The sequence below is a fragment of the Lacerta agilis genome, chromosome 1 (assembly GCF_009819535.1).
Source record: "Lacerta agilis isolate rLacAgi1 chromosome 1, rLacAgi1.pri, whole genome shotgun sequence".
NCBI lineage: Eukaryota > Metazoa > Chordata > Lepidosauria > Squamata > Lacertidae > Lacerta > Lacerta agilis.
This window is the reverse complement of record NC_046312.1, coordinates 67,379,223-67,389,400: the sequence shown is the minus strand read 5'-3', so window position 1 is coordinate 67,389,400 and position 10,178 is coordinate 67,379,223. Positions and strand designations below refer to the sequence as shown.

Sequence of the window (10,178 nt, the reverse complement as noted above, 5' to 3'; positions counted from 1 at the left end):
ATGGATACTATTTACAGAGGTACAAAGCAGCCACAACTGCAATAAGCAAACTAGCTTGCTGCAGGGGAGATTGCCTTTTCAAGCATCAATATATTGCTTCTGGAAAACTGAAATATTCCCACAACAGAAATGCTGCTTGGGCAGTAATTGTTCCAGAGGGCCCAGATGGCTAACAGCTGTCTGTTTGTTGCACTTAAAAAAAAAAAGTTGTCTGCAAATCCCAACAAAACTTAAAACTAGCCAATTCCAGTCTTAAAACTAGGAATGCCTTCAAATGCATTGACTGAAATACCCAAATGGATTCCACATGGTCTTTCATTTTAAAATGCTTCACTTGACAAATTTTATGGAATCAAAATAATTTTTCAAAGTATAACTAACTCCCAGGACAAGAGAAGATTCTGAATAATTTATTCGCATTCCGTTATCCAGCTAATTTTTAAAGATTCTTATCATCCACCAACTATTAAGATTTAGATAAATAAATTTAGATATCACATTGTAGACACTTAGCAAGCAACCGAGGAGGTCCAACACTTCCTATTCTGTTCTACATTGTTTCCTTTACACAGCACTTCAGGTCTCTAGAGTTCCCTGTCTTACAGTTGCAGAGGTGCAAGCAATAAAATGCATACAACCAGCCAGTTTTAGATGCAACAGCTATACTGAAAGACCCAGGTTTTTGATACACAGCATCAGACAGTTAGAAAAGAACAAATATACATATATAAAAGTTCAATATGTAAAGTCACTTGTAGCAGAAATGTGGCACACCGTCTCATTTCTTCAAATAGATATTAGGGAAACTTGCATTTAAGAAACAGTGAATCATCTCTCAATGTCAAAATTAGCACACAAATAATAAGCTTATGCTTTATTAGTAAAAGCAACTTAGTAGTGTACGAAGATTTTGGCTTGTTAAATATTTGAAGATATTCCTTCCCCTCGTATTTCTGCTTCCTTTGCTGTTAACGAGCAAAAATGGTCTTCCGATGAAGTGGAACACCAGAAAAACAATCTGGCACTTTACTTTAGTCCATTAATTATCCTCCAACACGATTTGGTGATAATTACTCTACTTATTAACTGAGCACAACATGACGGTCAAACACAGATTTGCGCTGTTCTTGGACTTGGCGTTTCCAGCGTTGCTGGGCATACTCTACTTTGTTCAGCATGTTGGCTCGGCTTCGGGAACGAGCCAGCACATCATGAGCATTTGCAAAAGGTTGGTGATCCTGAAATTAAGGGAGACAAGTTTTCATTATTAAACTGTTATCGCTCAGCATGCAGAAGTTGCAGCTGCAGAAGTTGGCAACCCCTTTTTTGCTATGCATGAGCTGAGGTGCATTCACTTTGCAAACACAATTCTTTGGCTCCAAGCCATTAAAAATAGCAAAGCTAGGGTCGAAGCTTGAGGATTCTGCGAGCTTGAGAATTTTCACTTGCGCAATAGAACTTCCTCTATTTCTCCTCTCTCCCCCATGCCTCCTCTCCTAATCTGCTCTGGAGAGTTGAAGGGAAACCCCAGAAGAGGTTTAAGGTGCACATGGGAAGATGGGAGGAAGGGGAAGTTTTGTTGCACAGCCAAAAGTTCTTGCACAAGTCAAACAGAACTACTCCATTGGATACTGCCTTGCAAATCAACTAACACTTCCCTGAGACCACTAATAACCAGTAGATTGTATCCATGTTTTACTCATTGAAATTAATGTAATGAAATTAGGCGTATCTAGCCAACTTTAGTATAGCTAATGTTAGTTAAACCCAATATAAATTGTTTTCCAGTGCAGAAGTATCAGGAGTAGTAAAAGGATCCTGTGTTTGTAAGATAGCATTGAAATTTAAACTACCAGCACACTTGCGACTCTAAGCAACCACACTACTAATCAGCAACACCTATTGTTGTGAAGTTGTTTAGAGTACTCACTGCAAGATGTCAAATAATACTGAGCACACATGTTTATTATATTCAGTATCTTAAAAGAAAAGCAAAAATACAGCTGTTTAGGTGACAAGGTTGAAGCATTCATGCCATCCTATTACACATACTATTGGATGAATGCCATTCATAAACATCAACATTCAATGCTAAACCTACTGTTTAGATTTTGGGAAAGCTGTGTTTTAAAGATTAGCTTTAGAGAAGGGCATGTATGTGATATATACTAAGGATTAAATATCCACATTGTGAACTGTTTACCATGTTAACATGTCAAAACTGACGAGTACTTTTGGCAGCAATACTTCCAAGGCCTTTAGGATTATTATTTTTTAAATAGCATACGCCAAATTGGAAATCTGACATCAGGTTTTAAGTGAAAAAGTTGCAGTGGTCAGCTGGGCACAAGCTGCCTCAGAACAACACCTGCACAAGCCCCAGGAATACATTTGAGCAGGTTAAAATATCCTATACCTGACGGAAGATGGGAAGGAGTGTTTCAGGATCTTATACATACCCATCACCATGTGCATAACATGTGACATGGTCATATGTATAAAACGCCTTACCACCCCTATTCAGAGGTACAAAAACAAAGAGAAACTATCAGGCAAATTGAATGTAGACAACTGTACAATAATTCCTCTGTGCTATGGAAGATCAGTGAAGAACTGCCACTTAAAGCAGGACTTTTAAGTTTGGAGCCAAGCCTTTGAAACCATCTTCCATCTGGTATTCTTTGTACATCTTTCACCATTGACAAAGATACTCTTGTTTTCCATGGCATTTGCTGTCTGCTGATTAGTACCATTTCCAATGTAAGGGTTGTTGCCTATTTGCTACTTTAGTGTTATATTTTTTAAAAAATATTTCTGTTGTATTTTTACATCAGAATTTTTAACTATCAAAATTCAACCCGAAATTTTGCAACTAGGGACCTTGAACATATGGATTTTGAATATTATTCAGACAAATAACTTACCCCAACGTCATCATCGTTTTGTATTAGCTGTGAATGTCCAAAGAGGCGTCTCTTCAGAATAGGTTCTATCAAGGTAAGATACACCATATACAACAGGAGGAGACCCAAGATGGAGAGATATATGATGATTGTAACCTACATGGCATAAGACAATAGTTCAGTTATGCCATCTGAAAGCACACTAATAGGGAGAATGTTGGCTGGCCAAGGGATACAAATAGTCTATTACAGCATTGTAAACATTTAGGCATTCCATTCTCAGCAATGTATCCAAATGGACTTTTAAACCACTTAAGCATTTAGCATGAGTAAGTGAAACAAAGAGAAAATGCACCAAAACTATCAAAGGGGTTAAAGAGTAGGAAAATCAAAACTCAATTTCTTCAGATAATATGGGTTCATTTTTCAGGGAAACTTATCATGGCTAAACAGGTGCCCATTCCAATTGAGTCTTTAAAAAACAGGAAACAGCAACAAAAAAGGGTTGGAACAGAATCTCTGGATTCAGCATGTAGTGAATTTGTGAGAGCCGAGATCAACAAGCAGTTGAGGGGCTGGACTGCTCCAATGTAAAGCTTATCACAAACTTGCTTTGAATGCCATCCATGAAAGCAGACAGTACATCAATAAACAAGACCACTGTCAGCACAGCAGAGAAAGGTTAGGCTGGATGCACAAATTAAGCAATTCTGATGCTGTTACCACAGTCTTGCAAAAATATTAACAAAATATCAAGCAATTCAAGAACTGGACACAAAAATGAACGGGGTGGGTTTACTGTATGTGAGTATTTAAACATGACTATCTCTTAGCACTTAATGTTACAGTGGTACCTCTGGTTACGTACTTAATTCGTTCCAGAGGTCCATTCTTAACCTGAAACTGTTCTTAACCTGAAGCACCACTTTAGCTAATGGGGCCTCCTGCGGCCGCTGCACTGCCAGAGCACGATTTCTATTCTTATCCTGAAGCAAAGTTCTTAACCTGAAGCGTTATTTCTGGGTTAGCGGAGTATGTAACCTGAAGTGTATGTAACCTGAAGCATATGTAACCCGAGGTACCACTGTATCTCCAATAACTTAAAATAATTTATGGTACTGACATCAATATAGGAATGCGGGTGGCGCTGTGGGTTAAACCACAGAGCCTAGGGCTTGCCGATCAGAAGGTCGGCGGTTCGAATCCCCGCGACGGGATGAGCTCCCGTTGCTCGGTCCCAGCTCCTGCCAACCTAGCAGTTTGAAAGCATGTCAAAGTGCCAGTAGATAAATAGGTACCGCTCTGGCGGGAAGGTAAATGGCATTTCCGTGAGCTGCTCTGGTTCGCCAGAAGCGGCTTAGTCATGCTGGCCACATGACCCGGAAGCTGTATGCCAGCTCCCTTGGCCTATAGAGCGAGATGAGCGCCGCAACCCCAGAGTCGTCCGTTACTGAACCTAATGGTCAGGGGTACCTTTCCTTTACCTTTACTGACATCAATAAACCAAATGCTATGCCTGTTAAGCATGTCTTGACTGGCAAAACATGTGCTACGGGGGTTAGCCATTGTCACTTGGTAGAAAAACATCACAAACTGTTGACCGATAAATGGTCTAGGAAGCATGAGAGTGGCTGCATTCACAAGTGATGCTAAACTATAGTTTAGCATTATGAAGACAAGCCGTAACACTCTTTGACCTCACATGTTCTTCCTGTGCTCCTCTGGCATTGCTGTGAGGAGCTTGCAAGTTTCCGCTTCTATTTTAACTGCAGTTTATTGTGATAACTGAACCTGGACAAACCATAGAAAGCCCTTAACTATGGTTAGTAGAAAGAAACCAAATCACAGTTTAGGAAAGCTGGCTTATTTACACTAAGCAAAGTACAGAACCAATATTATACAGGGCAAAAATGTTCTTCAAAATCTAGCTACCAACATTCCATTACTGTAGCTGCTGCATCACACACATAATACTCAAGAGTCGTGATTTTGTTATATATTTTCTCTGGAAGGATTTTTATGCAATTTATGTAGGTTCTACCATACAAACTTTTATTTTATAGGTATGTCTAATCTAAAATGCGGATTTTGGCAAAAGTCTTTACTGAAAAAAGTTAATCAAGAGATATTTTACTTTAATAGTTTCAGAGCTTCTTTCCTCATATTTGCATTCACAACGTAAGCAATATGCCTCTACATCTGGTCCCGGAACTGGCATAGGCTCCACAACATGAAGACAATCACTGGGTAGAAAGGAAAAAATGCTCAGAGTAAGTTTAGGTAAAATTACACATTGCAAAAGACATCTTCTCCAGTGAGAACACATGCTGAATGTACCAAGAACTCACAATCTATTATTCATATTTTTGGATGTTAGAAATAATTGACATTTAACCCACATAATGATCTGCTTAAATATTTAATTTGGTCCAACAGAACTTAAGTCACTTAGGAAGAGGAAAACACATGGGAGTACAAATGCCAGCATGGAAGTATCTAAGAGAAGGCCCTGAATCTCTAAATCCCTGTCTGACTTGCTAGGCTCTACTCCCGGATCTTCATCACCATCACAAGCCCTCAGTGGATATCAGCTGTGATGCATGATACCAGAAGTGGTAACACCAGCTGGAGTGATTGTTAAATGTTCAGAGAAGAGATCCTTGCCCTGGCAACAATCCACCCGGCTCTCAAAATCACACATATCTCTTTACTCTAGTCATACTGAAAGGTATTATGATGTTCAAAAAGAGCATGCAATAGCCTAGGAAGCAATTTGTAGGTCTTAGAAAAAACTTCTTTCCTTCTTTTGCAGGCAGGAACAACTGTCGAACTGAAGGCGGTGCAGAAGTGGAGTATTTTCAACAGGCAAGTGGTCACAGAAAGTTAGGCGCGATTGCTACAATTGTCATCTGCTTTCCCTCCCACTTCACATTGTCAAGAGTTCTCTCACCATGTGAAGTACCATACACTCTTTTTATGGAACTACCATGCATTCTTCCTCTACAACAGAGGTCAGCAAACTTTTTCAGCAGGGGGCCGGTCCACTGTCCCTCCTACCTTGTGGGGGGCCTGACTATATTTTGAAAAAAAAAATGAACAAATTCCTATGCCTCACAAATAACCCAGAGATGCATTTTAAATAAAAGGACACATTCTACTCATGTAAAAACATGCCGATTCCCAGACCGTCTGCGGGCCGCACTTAGAAGGCAATTGGGCCACATCCGGCACCCAGGCCTTAGTTTGGGGACCCTTGCTCTACAATCTACTAAAAGCCTAATCCTATACAGACAAGACAGTATTGGTGTGGAAACCTTTCTTCTCTGGTTTCAAGTACAGAATGAGATTTACACTGTGAGGAACTGCGCCGTACCATCCCTTTCTCTTCAACAGAAGAGGGTTTAACTGTATATGCCAGAATGCAGTTACTTATCTCAATGAAAGTGAACATGTGCACGAAAAACCAAATTAACCAGTCCTTTGTATATGGCTGCTTTCATATACCTTCTGGACAACACTTACTTATCACAGCTAATTTACTAATTGTTCCACTCTGTTTGTATTGACTCCTGCATCGTTCAAATGACAAGGGCAAATGATCAAATTCATGATGGCCAACCTAAGGAGATTCAGTACATGGCAAAGGCATTACATAAGCTTGCTACTAACCTCATAAAACCTTCCAAGCTAATGCCTATGACATCTCATCATTCTGAGTTGAGCCAGAAACAGATGAAACCATACTTCCTAAAGTTTGTAAATGAAACCAAACTTCATCCAGTTGGATTAATTTAATATCATCTAAGGAACATATAGTAGCTATCGCCAAAGGGCATGTTATACACTGGAGTAGCTAGTCATGAAGAAAAGCTTCCAGTCACTACACTAATAGATGGGACCGGTGCCAGCAGTCACCAGCCTGACCTGGCCAGGTCACCATTCACTAATCCCCTTGCAGGATGTTTTTCAGCAGTAGGGAGCAGCCTTGCTTTTGAAAGAGAGCAAAGCTTAGTTCCCATTTGCGGTGGCCGCCCACTATTTTTTAAATTACCTAAAACATAATGTCTGGATGTTACAATGAAATGTATTGATTTTACAGATCCATAGTCCAGACTGAATGGGAACAGAGCTCATCTTCTGTTCAAAAGTGTTCTTGCCTCTCTGCCATGTCTGGGACCATGATGGAAGGCAGTGAGTGGTTTTGGTGTTGCTGCCACCATCAGAATGGTAGCAGTGGTTGTTGCTGTGGCCACCACAAGTAAGCCTGCGCCATGATTGGGTGGGGGTTATTCTGGATCCATTGTCTGCTCTATGCTAAGGGCCTCTATGATGCCCCTGCTAACAGAAATGCACCACAGTGTAGGTATTAGCATTCATTTAGAAGAAATACTATTTCTCCCTCCAAGACTTGCCCTATATATTGAAAGACACTATGAAAGCCACTGTTTCAAGTTCATATATACAAATTAGGCTAACCCACATGCCTTTGTTTGACTACTTTTGACAGAACAATATAAAAAATAAAAAAATCCTTCCAGTAGCACCTTAGAGAGCAACTAAGTTTGTTCTTGGTATGAGCTTTCGTGTGCATGCACACTTCTTCAGATACCTGAATATCTGAAGAAGTGTGCATGCACACGAAAGCTCATACCAAGAACAAACATAGTTGGTCTCTAAGGTGCTACTGGAAGGATTTTTTTTATTTTTTATTTTTTATATTGTTTAGACTATGGCAAACCAACACGGCTACCTACCTGTAACTGGTACTTTTGACAGCCAACTCAAGGTATGCCAAATTATTAGAACTGGAGTTTTGCCCGATTGCCTTAAATGCTAGTGCTTTAAAATAAACCATTTTTGAACTACCGTAAAACCTTTTCTTTCATAAATGCTGTTGTATTTCAGTTCCATCATAAAAAAGAAACTATAGTTTATTACCTATGTTTACTAAATAGCCTAAAATTCAACAGCTCCTTATCTTTTGCCTTTCCTGCACCTTTAGGCTCAGCATAATGATTAATTTCCACATTACAAAATTCTGTATCAACAACAGTACCTTTGAAATGGCAATTAAATAAAGTGCAAACATTTTAGTTAAGAGTACAAGAACAAGACAAAAGTGCCATATACTTACCAGTCTTTCTGTGAAACATTTTTACTGAAAATGTGGCCAGCATGGTCTTTGTAAGGAGGACAGATGCATTTACATCGGACATCTTCTGAATTCTGAAAAATAAACACAAGCTTAGAACTATGGGATTTGCCATCAAAAACAAAACATGAAAACAATCAACAGGAGAAATATGTTAAAAAAATACTTAAGAGTATAAATGATGTATAATGACAATAGTGCCTATCTTTTTACAGAGTATTTATGATTTTTACCCCGTTGGAATTTATATACGTCTTCAAAGGCTTCAACCTACCTTCTAAAAAATGAATAATAGAAAGAAAACTTCACAAAAATTACACTTCTGATTAGATGTTTGGATGTATAAATTGAACCATGCTTGATCAAGTTAATTAATTTGACTAGAACTGTAAAAATGGGAACGAGATGGATTACCTCCTTTGGTAGTGTTTTAATGCAAAGTCAACACACCTCAGGCTATGTGCCTTTCAGCAGCTTTGAGAAACAAGGTAAATCTTGTTACACACTTTTCCCACATTTAAATTCCAACAATAAATTCTGGGATTCTGAAATCCCCCACCCCAACACAAGATATATTTCATTTCCCACTGTTCCTCAAAGCCATCTAGGCAGGCAATCTTTATACCAGTTATACACCACAACTCATCATGACACACCCAAACACAACCAGTTGTGCTTGATCTTTAAAAGTAACTCCTACATTGGTCATGTGGTTCGGATGCCTGACTATCATCTTCCAAAGCAACTACTCTATTCCCAACTTAAGAATGGAAAGCGAAATACTGGTGGACAGAAAATAGGTTAAAAGATGCTCTCAAGGCAAATCTTAAAAAATGCAGTCAGTCTACAAGCGCTCTAATTGGAGAATAGCCTTTACCAAAGGTGTCATGGACTTTGAAGAAACATGAACTCAGGAGGAAAGGGAGAAACCAGCTAAGAGTAAGGCAAGTCAAATCCTCACCGTGATCAACTCCCACCCAGAAGCCAATGTCCCCACTGTGGAAGGATCCAGAATTGGCCTCCACATTCACTTACGGTATGGACACACTGCTAAGACTGTGCTCATGGAAGACAATTTTACTAGGTTATGGGTGATTGCCAAAGAAGAAGAAGAAAAGGACATCTACAGATGTCTAAATACACAAGATGACAACATGAACAAAGGATAGGAATGCAAGACAGCAGTCAGAATTAGAAGCATCATAAAAATCCATAGTAACTGCTGTTGGCTACAAACATCATGCTAAAGCTAAAGGTGCCCACTGAAACTCTCAACAAGCCCAAGTCAACATCAAATACTATTCAGTTAAGCGGAATGTATTTCGAAGTTTAACATGTTTGTAATTATAAGTTAAGCAAAATGCCTCCCTTTGCACTTCACGACATCAGAAATGAGGAAACGACAAACACTTCGGGGTGGGGTAAATCGGATAAACACATATGACATTGCAAAAACCTCCCTGTCCGAAAACCGATTCTTTCTGCTATGCTTTGCAATCCTCCTGCCTCCCCCTACCATTTTTTTTTTAAGGAAAGCTCCTACCCGCGTTCTGCTTAAGGGATATTTTAGGAGTGCTGTATAAATATGTGTTTTCATAAGTTAAAAGTCGTCGATAACGAGAAAGCAAGGGACAGCGACGGAGGTGAGATTGACAGCCCCGGCGTTGCGGGTGGTGGTGGTGGTGAAGCGGGGGTGCCTTATCCCCCTAAATGTATGGATTTGACAAGCCCTGGCCTTTTGAACATAACCTCTCTCTTTTTTTGCACATAATCCTCCGGAAAGTGGGGCTTCCGCTGCCGGTCTCTCCTAGATGCAGAGATATCCCGGGGACTGGAAAGGAAGCCGGTGGACTCAGCTGAGGGAGAGGGAGCGCGAGCGCCACGGGAACAGGCGGGGAGGGGTCGCGCGCGCGTCGCATACCTTTTCGCCGGCTACGTGCCCGGCGAGCGCGGCCAGAGCCAGGAGCGCGCACAGCGCCGCCCGCGCTCCTCCCGGGGCCGCCATGCCCAACTCCCGTGCCGAGCCAACCCAGAGACCCTCCCCTTATCGCCGCCGAGGCGGGGCGAGAGCGAGAACTTCCAGCTCCGGAACCATCCCGACTTCCGCCTTCGACAGAGGCTCG

The 10,178-nt window shown here is 40.6% G+C and overlaps 1 protein-coding gene across 1 annotated transcript; it reads right to left on the bottom strand.

Moving 5' to 3' along the window:
- Positions 1 to 394: 394 nt before the first annotated feature.
- Positions 395 to 10,178, bottom strand: TMEM9B (TMEM9 domain family member B). Its single transcript, XM_033152993.1, has 5 exons — positions 9,977 to 10,178; positions 8,038 to 8,129; positions 5,038 to 5,146; positions 2,925 to 3,059; positions 395 to 1,238 (listed from the first exon to the last, which is right to left on the bottom strand). Exons 1-5 carry the CDS (start codon positions 10,058 to 10,060, stop codon positions 1,083 to 1,085), a joined length of 576 nt encoding a protein of 191 aa, XP_033008884.1. The 5' UTR covers positions 10,061 to 10,178; the 3' UTR covers positions 395 to 1,082.

Bases quoted from the DNA above. Each gene is read 5' to 3' on its own strand.
- TMEM9B (XM_033152993.1), bottom strand. From the start codon at position 10,060: ATGGCGGCCCCGGGAGGAGCGCGGGCGGCGCTGTGCGCGCTCCTGGCT. The intron at 5,147-8,037 runs GTAAGTATATGG...CTTTCTACCCAG, and splicing joins AATGTTTCACAGAAAGACTG to TGATTGTCTTCATGTTGTGG. The intron at 3,060-5,037 runs GTAAAATATCTC...TATGCCATGTAG, and splicing joins GAAGCTCTGAAACTATTAAA to GTTACAATCATCATATATCT.